Source organism: Acomys russatus, chromosome 31 (assembly GCF_903995435.1).
Source record: "Acomys russatus chromosome 31, mAcoRus1.1, whole genome shotgun sequence".
NCBI lineage: Eukaryota > Metazoa > Chordata > Mammalia > Rodentia > Muridae > Acomys > Acomys russatus.
Window position 1 is genome coordinate 15,890,034 of NC_067167.1, and position 16,840 is coordinate 15,906,873.

The 16,840-nt window shown below is 42.5% G+C and overlaps 1 protein-coding gene across 1 annotated transcript in view; it reads right to left on the reverse strand.

Annotated features, from left to right (window-relative positions):
- Nucleotides 1-16,840, reverse strand: part of Cfap54 (cilia and flagella associated protein 54) — a 283,795-nt gene that overhangs the window by 116,297 nt on the left and 150,658 nt on the right. The window contains exons 45-47 of the mRNA XM_051139645.1: nt 15,835-16,017; nt 10,023-10,109; nt 4,238-4,360 (exon numbers count right to left, since the gene is read on the reverse strand). Of these exons, the coding sequence (XP_050995602.1) occupies nt 4,238-4,360; nt 10,023-10,109; nt 15,835-16,017 (393 nt within the window). The remainder of the gene's footprint in view (nt 1-4,237; nt 4,361-10,022; nt 10,110-15,834; nt 16,018-16,840) is intronic.

The window sequence follows — 16,840 nt, forward strand, 5'->3', positions numbered from 1 at the left end:
CTAATAACACTCTTGGACCATTTCCTCCTGTTGCTGTGGGATGTGCCTTCTCTTTCAGTGTGCATTCTGGGATCTCCTCCCAAAGGCATTGCTCACTCCCACATCCTTACCTGAAGATGCCCATGCCAAAATATCAAGTTTACTGTTCACTGCAAGTCAGCTCTGATACTGCGGAATCGCCCCTCTGAAGGCATGTTTTATTATCCATTAGACACTGAAAAACTAGCGACTCAATAAAGGAGCTCTTTCTTGATATAAAGGAAACAAATTCATAACAGGACTTTACAGTTGGTAATAAGAGAGGAATCTTGATACAAACATAATGGTGAAGTATAGACTCTTTCAAGGCACTATGAAGCGCCGGATGGTAATCTGTACGTCTTTTTCAGTTCCTTCCCTTGCACATGAAACTAAATTCATTAAACTCTTCTTTAAATAACTGGCCTGCGGCCTAATAACATTGGCACCTATTTTAATTATAAACCCTGAAAGCATTTCCTCTTTTAATTACACTTTTAAATTCCCAATTGAGGGTGGAAAGCTGCAAATTAACTCTGAGAATACAAAATCTGAAGTCAGAACCCACCGGGAGATGATTCACCTACACACTTGTCTAATGAAAGTTACTGGATAAAAATGAAGTTTGGGATGTTCATGTAAAAAAAAAAAAAAATGGGTCTGAAATGTCTTGTTGTTTGTTTTCTGGAAGGAAATGGCCATTGGAAACCATGCACATGGTTTCTCTTTCCATCTTACCTTCCTGGACTATACATGTGGATGGCCATAAATTCATTTCCTTGCACTTCTCTTTTTCTGTCTGCCTTCGTTCCCAGATTATTTTAATTTAATGGTAGCTAATCCTATGGCATAAAAGTAATCAGCACATCCTGTGGTTTTAAATCTCTGCGTTGCTACTCTCAATTCATATACGCAACCCCAACAGGTCCCCGGAGTTCCAGTCACTGCCACCCTGCACTATGGAGCTATACTATCACCTAGATGCCTGTGGGTCTCATGTGCAGTGTGTTCAACACCTGCTTTACAGCATGTGAAGACTGCCTGCCAGCTGCTCAGGCCGAACCCTCCATACTCACCCCAAACACCACTGTCTAATGCTGCCAGCTCTTCCTTCACAACCTACCTAGAAGTAGCCTGCTCACCACCACTAGCACCCCAAGAATGACTGTGTCTCAATCAGCGGAGTCCTCCCTTCCTCCTGTCTTCCTACAGACTCACTGCTGGTCTTCCCAATATATCTCATAAGCATCGTCCTCGTGTTCTTTATTTTAAGTGATTTGTGCCTTGACGGTCATTCCCTGAGAACTCTGCCTGGCTCGTGTCCTCTGCAAGTTGCCAATGAGGAAAAACCTTCCGAAAACACGCGAATACCAAAACAGCAGCCCATTGCCCAGATCAGTCTTCTTCCCTGCATATCTGTGGGATTATGTCCACAGCGCATGGGCACCCTGTCAGAGACATGGGCTTGGTGTTTGTGATCTGTCCCCCTCACTAAAGCAAGCTCCAGGAAAGCAGGAGGTACATGCAGTTTTTCCGCTGCTCCTCCTCTTCCATGCCTACAACAATGGCTGTGTTCAGTAAGCACTCAAGAAACAGTCCGAGTCTATTGAACTACAATTATAATAACAAAAGACAGACTGCTTATAATAAGAAAATACTGGGAGGCTTGCAAGAAAATGGCACTAATTTAATCCAGACAAGAAGATAAATTCATTTATAACACAGAAAATGAATGAATAGCCAATGTTCTTCTCTCCTGTTAGGTAGCGTGCTGGCTAGTTGCAGGTCATCTTGACACAAGCTAGAGTCATCAGAGACATTGGAGCCCTAATTGAGAAAATGCTTCCATAAGCCTGGACTGTGGGCAAACCAGTAGGGTATTTTCTTAGCTACTGACTGATGTGCAAGAGCCTAGCCCATTGTGGTCTGGTGCGCCTGGGTTTTATAAGAAAGCAGTCTGAGCCAGCCATGAGGAGCAAGCCAGTAAGCAGCACCCCCCTCTCTGGCTTCTACATTGGCCCCTGCCTCCCGGTTCCTGCCCTGCTTGAGTTCCTGTCCTGACTTCCTTCAGTGATTGACTATAATGTGGGAGTGTAAGCCAAGTAAACCCTTTCCTCCCCAGGTTGTTTTTGGTCATAGTGTTTCATAGCAGCAATGCCCTAACTAGGACAAGTAGGTAAGTCATAGACAGCTAGGCAGATACACAGGCACACTTATATCATGTACCACATATGGTATGCCACATCTACCATATAATGTACATAATGTGTACATATACTCTTTAAGTAGATATACATACATATTCATATTGTTTAATTAAAATCACTATTAGGTTGTTCTGTACATAGCTTCACAGTCTCATAAAGCCTTGCTGGTCTCAAACTTGCCGAGGATGACCTTAAGCTTAGGATCCTTCAGCTTCCAGTTCCTGAGTACTGGGGTTACAGGCATGTACAACCACACTCAGTTTTTATTTAGCCATTAAAAAAAAAAAAATCAGTGTGGGATACTGAACCCAGGGCGTTGTGTATCCTGGGCAATCAATTGAGCTACCTCCCCAAGCCCACATTCACCCCCGTGTTTCCAGTGTTACAGATCTACCTCAGGTCTTCACATGGGCTGAACAACTATTCTAATACAGGACTATTTCCTAGGCCTCTATTATAACAAATAACAGCACTGTCACAGCTGTGTGGAATATGAGAACATAGATTTTAGAGGACTACGCTAAAGTAATAAGCACAATGCATAAATAGGATGCCAGTGTACATGGGTGGCTTTCAAAGCTCAGGTTCATACTGTTGATCCTCTTAAGATATCTAAATTTGAGTTCAGCTTCTTACATGTGTCCGTCAGCCTCATTGCTCACACATATAGTCTCCCCTGGAATGTGACATGTTAATTGTGTATGTGCCGTGTGTCTACATGTGTAGAGGAGCATGTGTCTGTACGCATACATATGGATGTCAGGTATCCTTCCCCATGTCTTTATTTGAGCTAGAACCTCTTACCAAAACTAGCAGATTTCTGCTAAACAGGCTGGCTAACAAGCTCTTGGGGTCCAAGACGGGGGATACAGGCACAGGCAGCCATGCCCAGGTTTTATGTTGGTGTGGGAATTTTAACTCAGGCCTTATGACTGCAGAAGAAGGCTTGTCCCCCCACACCCCACCCCCACTGAACCACCTTCCCATGTCTTTTGTTTTTTTTTCAATGCTTGAGCTGATTCGTTAATGTTCTATAAATAAATTTTTTCATATAATATATTCTGGACGTGGCTCCCCTCCCCCTTCTCCTCCCAGTTCCTCCCAACCCATTCGACTCCATGTTTTTTCTCCTCTCTCCTCAGGAAAAAAAAAAAAAAAAAATACTTGCTTTATTGCTAGTTTTCTGTTTTAAGTATATAAGCTCAAGTGATGAAATTACTACTTATAATGAAATCAAAATTCTAATCAGCATCTGCCTAAAGCAAGGTCACCTGGTGAGTCCCCGATCACCAGCAAAACCAAAGCAGAAGAAAAATAATAACACACTCCAGTTTAATTTATGTTCCCGCTGTAAACTTCAGCACTTGGCTTCAAGGATGCTTCAATTACCCAGTTTACAAATACAAATTAAGCAAGTCAGGTAAAACCATCTCCTAAAATCAAAATAGATTAAGCAAAATGGAGACTGTTCTTCCCTTGGAGAAATCACAAGAAAGCTGAAAGTGGTGAGAGAGATGCCACAGAGGCAGTGCCTGCCTGGCTAGCATTCACAAAACCCTGGGTCTTATCCCCAGATGCAAGAGGGGGTGGGGGACAGGGAGGAGAGTGAAGAGGAAGAGAAAGCATATAAATTAAAAGCATCCAAATAAGACATACAGACGGGTCACTTGGATGAAAAACATTAAGCTAAAGTGATAAGATTGGATCTACAGATCTGGCCTGTGCTGGTGGATGTTCCTAAAGAGACCACGTGACACCGATAATAAAGTGTGCGGTGCACCTGCGCCAGAATTCGATTGCGATAACCTTCCCCAGAACCGCGCTCCCTCCCTCCCAGCGCCTTTCCACTTCAGACAAATGAAATTCAGTTTTGCTGTAGCCAGCCTTAACAGTGAGATCTGGAGCACTGGAGACTGGCAAACATACATCTTTGGGGATGCTCCCTAGGTTTTAGGAAGGCAGCTTCTAGAGATTTAAATAAAAGGCACCTTTCAATCAAATTGGGAGGTTACCTTGACTTTCATTGGAGTTTTATAGCCAGCAGGTATGGCACACGGCATGTTCTTTCCAAGAACAATCTGGGATAGCTCATAAAAGGCTTCGGAAAAGAAGCCTAAGTCTATAAGGATTTCGATCTATAAAAGAAGGAAAAGAAGATTTTAAGTTTGTTTCTTTTACTTATAAAATACAAATTTTAGAGAAAACCATCAGTTTCTAAGATCCAGGATACCTGCTTAATGACGGCCGTGTGCATGAATCACACTGTTCGTTGATTAGTGAGTGAACACAGAAGCACGTGCTTGTGCACATGCCTGTTCCCATGCGCCCTGGGCCACAGAGCAAACAGCAGCAGGGCCACTCAGGACAGAAGGCCCTTCTCAGCTGCTGATTACTTCACCAGAGGCAGGCACAAGAATGTAACAGCCATGGAGAAGTTTTTAAAAAGTAATTGAACTTATCTCTTTGTTCCCGTGGTTGCCATGGGAAACCGGGGGAAAAACAAAGTAATAATACCCACGATGTTCTTGAGCCCTCTGAGGAAAATCAGAAAAAAGCACAGTGTGTCAACATAGAGGCAACTATTAATTTTCTTATCTATAATTAACAGCGTCAGTTTTAAAGCCATATGCTTAACAATTTTTAACCAGTTGGTAGCTATAAGTTTTGCAAGGTTTGTTTTGAATACAAATTCGCTTGGACTAAATCAGGATGTCAAAGAAAGGGAAGTTGGCATGCATTGTATTTGTTGACCATCTCTTGGACAGCTTGTGTATTTGGAGCTTACAGTCCCCTGGGATTCATAGTTAGCCAAATGTAAGTGGCACGCAAAGTTCTCACACAGTAAGAGGAGGCTTAGGGGTGTTGACAAAATTCTGCTTTCAACAGTGGGGCCCCAGAAAAATGTCAGTGAGGAAGAGCGCCTCAAGAGAAGAGTTGGGAATCATGTAAAAGAGAGAGAAAACATGCTGACAGTAGCTAGGCACAAAGGGCATGGGTTCTGCACGGCGGGAGACAAGGGAAGGCAGTAGAGTTAGGAAGTGGGCACAGGTGGTAGCTGAATACACAGAGACTGCAGACCACAGCAGAGATGTCCTTTTTTGCAATGTGAAAAAGAACTTATCAAAGTGATGGATGTGATGGGGAACACTGGAAATGCCGGTGCTTTCAAAGGACAGGGAGTTTCAAGCCAGGCCTACATTAAGAGTATAAAGCCAGTCTTTGTTGGAGTGAGACTGCCTCAAAAAAACAAAACAAAACAAAACAAAAACAAACAAGGGATGGGGGTTCATCTCAGAGGCAAAGTTCATGCTACTATATGCAAGGCCCCAAGTTCAATATCAGCACGGAAATCCCAGCACTTGGGAGGCATAGGCAGGTGGATCACTGTAAGTTTGAGGCCATCCTGGTCTACAAAGTGAGACCAGGATAGCCAAGGCTACACAGAGAGATCCTATCTTGGAAAAAAGGAAAGAAAGAAAGGAAGGAAGGAAAAAGAAAGAAAGAAAGAAAGAAAGAAAGAAAGAGAGAAAGAGAGAAAGAAGAAAAGTTAAGGAGACTTTGAACCAGAAAAGACTCCTACATGATCTATGTTTTGAAAACATGCAGAGACTTTCTGCAAGACAAGGGTACATATGAATGGATACAAAGAATAAGGCACAAAATTGGATGAATACACAGAGGCGAGAGGCTGGGAGGGGGGAAGAGAGCTCACGCAGAATAAGACAAATCAATTTATCTTCAGCCAACACACTTTATTCTCTGTTCTCCTACCCACATTTAGCTTAGGAACGTTAAGAGTGAAAAAAACAAAAAACACTTTAAGGAAATTTTTTAAAAGGCAAGTTAGGAGAAATTGGTTGTAAAAATAACATGAAATGCTAAAAGGCTGGTTTTAATTGGAAAGAGGAAGTCACTTGGTTGAACTACACACTGCAGTTTTTTACTCAAGGATGGTGGTCTCTGCCCCTCTCCCACGCCATCCATGCTGCCATCAAATAGCAAAGTCATCTTAGGGAGATAGATGACTCTTCTGGACCCCGGTAGCCATTACTTTAATTGACCCCTAGGAGAAAATATTTTGGAAGACCTCCTTGTGGTCAGAGCACTGTACCAACACAACATCAGCCAAGGCTGTCTCAGACTTTATCATATTCATCTGAGCAGTTGGAGCACTGGTGACCAGCACTGTGGATTCAAGCCAGAAGACAATGAGAACTGGTCATCAACCAAACCTACATATGGCTTGTGAAGCAGCAGTACCCTTCCTGGGAAGGAAATGTTGAGAATAGATCTCCAATAGGGTTAGCAGGTCTACAGTGAACCCGGGTAGCCAATCATAAAGAGGTCTTATGGCGTCCCTTGGAAGACTCTACTGCACTATAGAAACTCGACCACAAGTTCTATCACAGCCTGATAGACAGCCAAGGAGCTGCACTACTTGGTGTTTCCCAACTCTGATGCTTCTCTTCCACTTATTGACCCGAGTTACTCAGGAAGGTCACACAAACTCCATTCACACAGACTGTCACTTCTTCCTCCACGGGATCTATCTTTTGCCTTGCATCTTGTCAGGAGCCTAACCCCAGGCTTCAATCTTACTGTGCCAATAAGCTCTCAGGTCTATCCCACAGTGCTCCCAGAAATCTTAGCAAACACCAGATCTGCTGTTAGCATTCTCCTGGCTACCATTCTGTAGTAAATACCCCTCCTAGCCAAAGCTGAAAACACAGGGTGTAGGTCTTCACTGGTTTCATAGCTACTCTATGACAAAATCATAACCAAAGACCAAAGAAAGAATCCTACCTTGGTCTAACTTGATAAACTATGAGTTTATTGGGTTATTTACAGTCTTATGGGAGCTTTATCACCAGAAAGTACCCTGGGCAGGCCTCGAAGTTACAACACTAGAAAATTCATTCACAGCATGAACAACTCACAAAGGCCACTCTACCAAAGCATCCCAAACTAGCTAACTGTTCATCTATAGTCTTCTCTCTAGGAGAGGAATGGTTTTGTGAGTTCATGAGCCCTAAGAACCTCTGCATTCCTCCAGTGAGGAAATGCCAATAGGCCTGGTCATCATCTTTTCTTTCTTTCTTTCTTTCTTTTTCTTCTTCTTCTTCCTTTTCTTCTACTCCTTATTGTCTCCTTCTTCTCTTCTTTTTCTTCTTCTTATCTTCTCATTCCCTTCTTCTTCTTCTCCTTCTTCTTCTTTCTTCTTGGATTTATTTACTTATTATGCATACAGTGCTCTGCTTGCATGTATGCCTGAATGCCAGAAATGGGACATTAGATCACATTATAGATGTTTGTGAGCCACCATGTGGTTCTTGAGAGTCTTCTGTTGTGATCCAAGACAGGAGTGGTCATGGACAACCTGGAGGAAACAGCGACCCAGCACAGCTCTCTGTCATTTCTCCCTTTGTCTTCCATAGTCTTTTGCTCAGCGCTTCCATTCCAGTAGCATAAAACCACATCTGCCTTCTAAACAACTCAGTTTTTTCACCTCTATATTTTCCCAAGAATGTTCTCTTTCCCACCCACTTAGCTGTCATAGCTTCAAGCCTAAATTCTACCTATTTGGTGAAATCCTCAAACCAAAGCCATTTGTTTCCTGTTCAAACTTTTGGGAACAGTTCTCATCACACTCACTTGCAAATGATCAAGTGACAGGTGTGCATGTTACTAACTTGTGGTGTGTCCCATCTCTCTTCCCTGTTTTCACATCCTTATAATCAAAAGCTGTGGGCTACAGGTCTTAGACTCAAGTTACTAACATGGGGTTTTTACATAAGAGGTGTTCAGAAAATCTTTTCAAAATGTTATTTATTTATTTATTTATTTATTTATCTATTTATTGTGGAGCTATCTCTGTGCGTGTATGGAGGAGGTCCCTCTCCATCTTAGACCCAAGGGAGGGGAATAGGGTGAAAGCGGGAGGGAGGGAGGGAGGATCGGGAGGATACAAGTGATGGGATAATAATTGAGTTGTAATCTGAATAAATTAATTAAATTAAAAATTAAAAAAAAAAAAAGAAAGAAAACCAGAAAAAAAGTCAGGATAAGGATAACTTATGGGAGTCCATTTTTTTCCAGGGCTCAAACTCATGGTCTCAGGCTTGGTCAAAAGTGCCTTTACGCTGCTGAGCTATCTCGAACAGCCCCAGACCTTGCTTTGAAATGAATGAGGATTTGCCAATTATTTTCATCTGAGTAGCAGTGAACACACACATAGACAGTAAGCACTTGACAAAATCTACAGATTTAAAGTTCAGTCTAAAAATCAACTAATGAATATCCAATATGCAAACTTATTACCTACCTAAAACAGTACAGGGAGTTAAAAGGTGAATAGGATCCAGCTCCTAGCCTCAAGAATATTATATTGAAGGAGGGGTTTAAAAATATGCTATTAAAGTTAAAAAAAACAAGATGATTCATGAATCAGTAACTCATGAATATTTATGAAATCCTTAAAGATTTCTTTATTTAAAAATAGAAAGCAGTGGACTATTCACCAAGGCCCAAAAGGTCTAGAAGGAGATACAGGCTACATGTGCAATCTAATTTCTCTTCACTGAAAACAGGAGGGATCTGAGGGAGAAAAGTAGAGAGTTTCCAAAAGAGAAAGTGGTATGCAGGAGCACTGCCCCAGAGTGCTGTGTGGAGGTGAGCTGGGGTCATGTCCTGGATTACTGTTCTAGAACCAGATCTTTTTCAACCACAAAACCTGGCATGCACCCCTAGTCCTGTCTGCCTCTCTAGTGATGCCTTACGGGTAGCTTGAGGACAACTGTATTGGGAATATCTACATCATGAATGAAAACTGCAAAGATATAAATCTGCCTTTTTAAAGATTCATTTTATTATTTTTATGTATGAATGTTTTCTCTCTTTCTCTCCCCCCCCCTCTCTCTCTGTGTGTGTGTGTGTGTGTGTGTGTGTGTGTGTGTGTGTGTGTGTACCCCACATGCATGTCTGGTGCCTAAGAACGCCAGAAGAAAAGGACAAGAGGTCCCCTGGGACTAGAGTTACTGACATTTGTGAGGTGACATGTGGGTACTGGGAATCCAACCCAGGTCCTCTAGAAGAGCAGCCAGTACTCCTAGCCGCTGAGCCAACTCTCCAGCCCCTAAATTGGCTTTTTAAATGATCTCTTTGTGAAACATTTATCAACATATAGCAGATCATGTCATAGCATGAAAGGAAACATGCAAACTGATGGCCAAAAAATAGTTTAAGCTCAAGAACACCAAATATTCTATTTTAATTTTTTTTCCACTCAAATTTCTCTTCTTTTCCCAGTGTTCATTAAAGGAAACTATAGGAAAAAAGGCCAGGTGAATATGGCCTGTGTTTACATATGTGTGTGTGTGTGTGTGTGTGTGTGTGTGTGTGTAGGCATGTTGGTGGGGGACAGAAAGGGGATAAGGGTGTGTGTGTGGGTGGGTGGGTGTGTGTGCGCGTGCACGCCTACATGAGTTCATGTGTACCACCTACACATAAAAGCCAGAAGAGGCCGTTGGATGCCCTAGAACTGGGGTTGCAGATACTTGTAAGCTACCATGTGGGTGCTGAGAACTGAACCAGGGTCCCCTGGATGATCAGAAAGTGCACTTAATCAGACTCACCTTGCCATCCATCTATTTTTTAAATTAATGACTACGTGTCTAGGTATGTGTATGCTGTGCCCTTGGAGGCCGGAAGAGGACATTATTGAGGATGAGATCGTACATGAGTAGGCACACATTGTGAGCTGCCCAGGGTGGATGTTGGGAGTTGAACTCAGGTTCATACCTTGAGGAGTCTTGCTTCTAGATTTCTAGTGATGTCTTGGCAAATTACAGACACAAAATATTGGTACAATGCAAGGAGAGGCAGAACCTACCAAGAGAAAAAAAAAAAAAAAAAAAAAAACAGTCTCAGTTTTAAGATACAACTTATCAACTTGATAGACTAGTGATCCAGTTTCGCCAAACACTAACTGTAGGATGCGTTACATAAATATCGCATTCCCATATTAGCACAATAAGCTGTTTTATAGAAATAAAATGGCCTGCCTAGTTATATTAGTCACATCTCTTATTACTGCAATAATATACCTGACAAAAGCAACTGAAGGAAGGAAATGTTTACTGGAGCTCACAGCCTGGGGGGGGGGGGGCAGTCCAGGAAGGCCACCCTGGTGGGGAAGACAGCAGCAGGAGCGTGAGGCAGCTGGTCCACGGAGCAGCCTCAGTCAGGAAGCAGACAGGTAAATGTTGACGCTCAGAAAGCCTGATTTCTCCTTTTCATTTAGTTCAGGATCCCAGCCAAGGGAATGCCACCACCCATATTTAAGGTGAGTATCTCTATTTCTTCTTTCTTTCTTTCTATCTATCTATCTATCTATCTATCTATCTACCTACCTACCTACCTACCTACCTACCTATCTCTGCAGGGTTTCTCCGTGTGTTGTCTTGGCTGCCCTGGAACTTGCTTTATAGTCCAGCCTAGCCTTGAGCTCACTGACATCCATCTCCCTCTGTTTCCCAAGTACTGGGAGGAAAAGTGTGTGTGAACCACACTTGGCTGAGTATCTCTATTTCGATTAACCTCATCTAGAAAGTCTCTCACAGCTATGTCTAGAGGTTCCCATGGTAGTTCCCAACCTCCTCAAGTTGACAATCAAGATTATTCTCTGCGTTAGCATATGCTTCCTTATCTCTTTAGACCTTGAAGATGCTAGCAGAGACTTAAGAGTTGCAAGGCCATGTCATTTGTGATCCCAATGTAAGCGTCACATCTCTAAGTGCAGACAAGGTCAAGTACAAATCATTATCTTTAAAAAAAAAAAAAAGTAATAGCATGAATGTGTGAGGACTGTGTGAAAAATCCTAGAACACATGCTGTCCGAGAGTGCAGAACTTAAGGCTACAGGTTTACATCTGTGGCCCCTCGCTAGCTCTTACTTATTCACATCACTGTCATCTGCAATGCCTTAAGTCAGGGTCTTCCCATGGCAAAAGTGTCATGGGCCTCATATGTTAGATGAGACACTGTTGGGTGAGAAGAAAAAGTGTGGCTTGTCCCAGCCTTTATATAGGGCATAGCTTCTATTGACTAAACCCAAGCTTTCTCCACACCTAGTGTTTTTATTGTCCTAAAGTTAAACCCACAGTTATTCTTGAAGCCTTGTGGATATGTCATAGACTCCCAGTATCTCAGATGACTGTGCCATTGCCCATCACAGCAGGGGATGGTTTGGCATGGATACTGGACCAGTTCCTGACCTCAGCTCACACCAGAAGCTTCACTTCGGCAGCTGCACCTGGCACGCCAATGTAGGCTCAGTTTTCTTAACCAGTATATTTTATTATAGCTTATTAACTGAGCATACGTCACCTATAACCCGACTAACCAAAACAATAGGAAGAGAGGATTAAGGAACACAATAACAAAACCGTAAGGATATCAGCAGGATTTCTTCTACTGGAACCTGGATTAACCAGAACCTGGAATCTCAGCAGGAGCCTGGAGCCCCAAGGCCTTCCCTCCAGTGGTTCTCACTAAGATCGTCTCGATAAGGAGTGATGAACAGCCAAAACTATCCCAAGTCTCCAAAAAGCCCCGGCTCCAGTTCTGGGCTTATTTATCTATCTCCTCCTAGAATCTGTTCATGGCATCTTTTCAGCTGGCAATAATCAAGCTCCCACACGAGGTGCTTGGTCTTCTAGTGGATTAACCTCACCTGTTCTCACACAAGACCATTCCAATCCCACACTTGGGATCATAAAAAACAGGTTTATCTCTCCTTCAAGCTTAGGGTGAGACCCCATTATTGTCTCACCTTTTGTAGACTGAGGAGTGAACCAAGCACTTTGCCACCTTGTTCATGTTAGGCAGGAACTCTACCACTAAACTATACCTCCTGACACCTTTGACTTTTATTCTTTATTTTGAGATGTGTCTTACTATGCTGGCCAGGCTAGTGTTTAATTTGCCTCATAGCCAAGGCGGGCCTTTAACTTGTGATCCTCCAGTCTTAGGCTCTTGAGTAGCTGAGATTATGAGCCTGAGCTAGCAGACATGGACAAGCAAAATTATTGTCTCAGAGCAAACTTTGTATTTTACAGATGTCTCACCTGCCAAGAAGCTTCTTCTCAAGGTTGATGTAATATAAGACAGAAGGTACTTACTGTTTCTGTCTGGTTGGGGGACATCTAACGGTGGGTCAGGTAGAAGCTACACCAGCAATCACTTTTGTAAAAGATTGGGATTAGTTTGAAATGACTTTGAACATAATACACTTTTCTACAATGATGCACTGCAAATGTAAAGCAAAACCTTTACTACAATTAACACAGCATGAAACAGCAAGAGCAATTTTACTTTTGAGATTTAGTTTCTTTTCTTTAGTGAGAAATAAAAACACACTATTTTATTACCATCTATTGCTCAATTATTCAGGAAAAACATGCTCAATTTCTGAAGCTCTAGAGGGGGGAAAAGTCTTATTTCTTTTTGAGACTTTATATATGAATATTGGGGCAGCTAGGGGGGTCCCCAGGGGATAGGAGTGTATCCCAATCTAGAAGTGAGATGTGCTACAGGAAACACAGTATTCATTTCATGAAAGCTTTGTTTGTTGGTTGGTTTGCTTTTTAGTAAATAATTCCTTGCCAAAACTGCCCAGTGTTGAAAGCACTTACCACCCTCTTCATGGCAATAAGTATTTTTAATATAAGAAGAGAGATAAATTCATTAGAACAAGTATACCATAAGAATATAAAAGATATATGCATGCACATATATACATATGTTTGGTATATATATATATATATATATATATATATATATATATATATATATATATATATACATACACAGAGAGAGAGAGAGAGAGAGAGAGAGAGAGACAGACAGACAGACAGACAGACAGACAGACAGACAGACAGACACAGGAGGAAGAAAAAAATGGCCAGTGTCTAGAGAATATTAATTTAATTTTAAGTTTAGTCAACTTCAGATTTGTGATATACACTTTGATTTCTTCCCCCAAAAGGGGAAAATGAACAGTATTTGGACTCTAGGAGTTCTGAAGACATTGAGAAATGTCTGCTTTTTATCTCACAGTTAAGATTTGTTGTTCTTAGATACATCTTTGACAGAGAAGACACAGAACACGATAGAAAATGAACTTATCTCAAAGTTTGGATATTGACAAGAACTACACTTTAACTCTGTGAGCCTTAAATGCCCTAGATTTCTGTCCGACATCAACAATGCATTCTAGTCAATTTTATCAAATGTCTTGAGGGAAAGAAGAGTGAAGTAAGAGAGTACAAAAACAGACAACGATCGAATAGGCATGTAATGCAAACTAAAATGTCAGAGAGAGACGATGGATTAGCACGGTTTCAGAAGTACAGGCAAGAATACAAAGAATGTATGATTTACACGTTGTAACCAAATGCACATCAGTGAAACTTGGAAAGTAGAAAGTAAGTTAAGAAATGTACCACAACAAGTTAAGAGGCTTTAAATGTGGCGTGGAAGTAGTAGAATGTGTGTAATGAAAGTCAAAGTGGGGAGATTCGGGGTGAAAAGGTTTAAAGCAGGGAAGGAGAACAGAGGGATTGGGGAGGTGAGGAAGAGGGTCAGGTAAAACTAAGATAGTGGGAAAATCCACAAGAAAACATGACTCTTGGTAAACCAATTAAAATGATAATTACAATAAAAGAGTTTTAATGAAGGTAGTCTACGTGGGCAGACAAAGCTGTCCCAGAAGCTATGGGTTACTAAATAAAAAACCTAGTGCCAGGCAAAGGATCCCTCCCTGTGAGTCTCCAGCAGGCTCCCCGAGGCCCCCAGAACAACACAGGCAGCTTCCCGTCAACTAGATGGTGAGACTCTATTGACTAAGATACCGTATGCTGTGGTCATAGCACATAGAGAAAACAAGCTAGAAATAAAATGGAAGCTTCTTCTTTGATAGTTAGTCCTTATAGTACCAAAACTTGCTGGGCCAATGGCTGGGGGAGAACTGTCATCGACAGTCTGACTGTAGGCTGCACTTCTGACCTATCGTAAAAGGTGTGTCTGTCTGGTGGTGTGATACAAGCAACTCTGTTACAGGGGTGGCCAACCATTTTCTTTTCTTTTTTCTTTTTAAAATTATTGTATTTATTTATTCACTTTACACCCCAATTGTAGCCCCCTCCTTCCTCTCCTCTCTGTTCCTCCCTCCCTCCCTCTTCCCCCACCTCCCTTCCCTATTCCTCAGCAAAGGGGACCCCTCACCCACCCACCCCAGCTCATCAATTGCATCAGGACTGAACAATTCCTCTTCCCCTGTTGCCTGGTGAGGCAGCCCCACCAGGAGGGAGTGATTAAAAAAAAAAGCAGGCAACCACGTCCATGTCAGAGACAGCCCCCGCTCCCCTTACTAGGGGACCTACACGGAGGAGCCTGAGCTGCTCATCTGCCACATCTGTGTAGGGGCCTACATCCAGTCTATGCATGGTCCTTGGATAGCATAGCTGTCCTCTGAAAGGCTACACCCTGCAGCTGATCCAAACAGATGTGGAGACTCACAGCCAAGAACTGAACAAAGCGTAGGGAGTGTTGTGGAAAATTGGGAGGATGCATAGAAGGACCTGGAGGTGACAGGAGCTCCACAAGGAAACCAACAGAGGCAACTAACCAGGGCCCAGAGGAGCTGGGGAGACCATCCATTTTCTAATCAGAATTAAGGCCTGTTACACGGGAAGGACTTCACATCTGCTACTCCAACCCTGCTAAGAAGCTGGTGGCACTGGAGTCATAAGCCTGAGTGGGGCAGCTACTGCTGTTTTGGCTGAATAGACATGGTGTGCCCACCTAAATGCCTTCTATACCATTATATTTATCCTCTTGGTCAGAGAAGCTTCTTTCTGTAGAGGGCAAAGGTCGCTGCAGAGACGTATAAGTGGTCAAAGACTTGAGAATAAATGATAGGTGGATGCTTGGGCACACGTGGGATGTCTGTATCACCTCCTTCAGGGTACAGAGAACATTATGGGGGAGAGGGCAGAAAGAATGGAAGAGGCAGAGGATGGGGTGGAGCGCTATAGAATGCTGTCTTCTGGGCATGAGGTGCCCATGATGAGGACCTGTAGGAAACCTGCACGCGATCAACCCCAGCAACACTCTGTCACGGCGAGGGAGGGGAACCATGAGGCCCCACTTCTCCCTGAGGACTCAATAGGCAGTCAGGGGTAGCTATGACAGGGGAGTCTCACCAACTCTAAGGATCAAATGATGGATGGGGGTAGGGTGGGGACATTTTCTTCAGTGGTATAGATGCTGCTAAGGTTCCCACGCTCTTACCACTGTTCCTGCTGCTAAGCAACCCTAAGGAACTCATTGAGTCGTTAAAAAAAAAAAAAAGACATGAGAATAAGAGGAGGACTAGCTAGAGAGAGAGCATCCATGAGAGTAGGAGATAAGAGGTACCAACGGGGGAGAAACAGATAATCAAAATAACTATGAAAACATTCTAACAAAAAACACCAGTATCTCATTACACATAGGTAATTCATGATACTAATAACATAAAAAAGCACTGTTGATCTTACAAGTCACTTACCATGAGGTTGTACCGAGCAGAGTGCAGTTCACGGATGACGTAGTACAGGCTTGCAATGACACTGCAGATGTCAGCCCTGAATTTGTCTGAGAAGAGTTCGATGCCCGGGAGGAGCTGGGTGACATCGTACTGAGCGTAGCTATGCTCGGCTTTGGGATGTGGGAGTGTAGTACGAAGCAGGCTCTGAAAAGTGAAAAAAGGTGAACTGAGGCGTCACGGCCTCACCTGCAATGAGGGAACAGGCCAAAGCAGGCGCGGTACCACTTCCTGAAGGGCTTTGGGTGTGCTCCGTTTGCTGCATGTTGTCATTATAGGTTCCTAACGCTGCTGTCACTCCAGGTGGGCTTTATAAATTCCATTATAACAGTATGCTTACCATTTTCAAAGAAAGTATCATTATAGTATCATTTGGTGAGGCCTGTGCTTCTGGCAAATTCTGTGTAAACATCAACTCGCTCCTTCTCAGCTAACCTACTCTTAGAACAAAGGACTGTTCTTTCACAAATGGTACCACTAAGGCTTAAACAGTTAAGTTATATGAGCTTACACAGCTAATGGTTGACTGAAAAGCTTACAAGTCATGTCTACTTAACTTTGAGCACTGTGGTACTTGCTTTTACCAAGTGACAGATGGGGGAGATGGTGATTGAAGTCTAAACTAGGCAGAGGAGATTCTAGTCAATGTCTCTTATGTAACTCACATGACTAGCAGTATGCAACATGTCAGGGAAACCAGATATATTTATAGAACCAAATTCTATATTTGGAAGTCTTCCTTTATTATTTTATCACTTAAGTTGAAGACAAAACATTGTGAAATTATTTTAATACATATCGCCAAGGAAATTTTTCAATTGGATTATTTGTTAATATCATAAAGCACTCAGTTTTCAAAGATGCATATAGCTGTTGGAAATTTTAAGGTCTCTAATTTGCTTTGTAAAACCATTTAAAAATTAACGGGCTTCTCCTGCTCCCTGAGGACTAGCTGCCATAGGACAGGAAG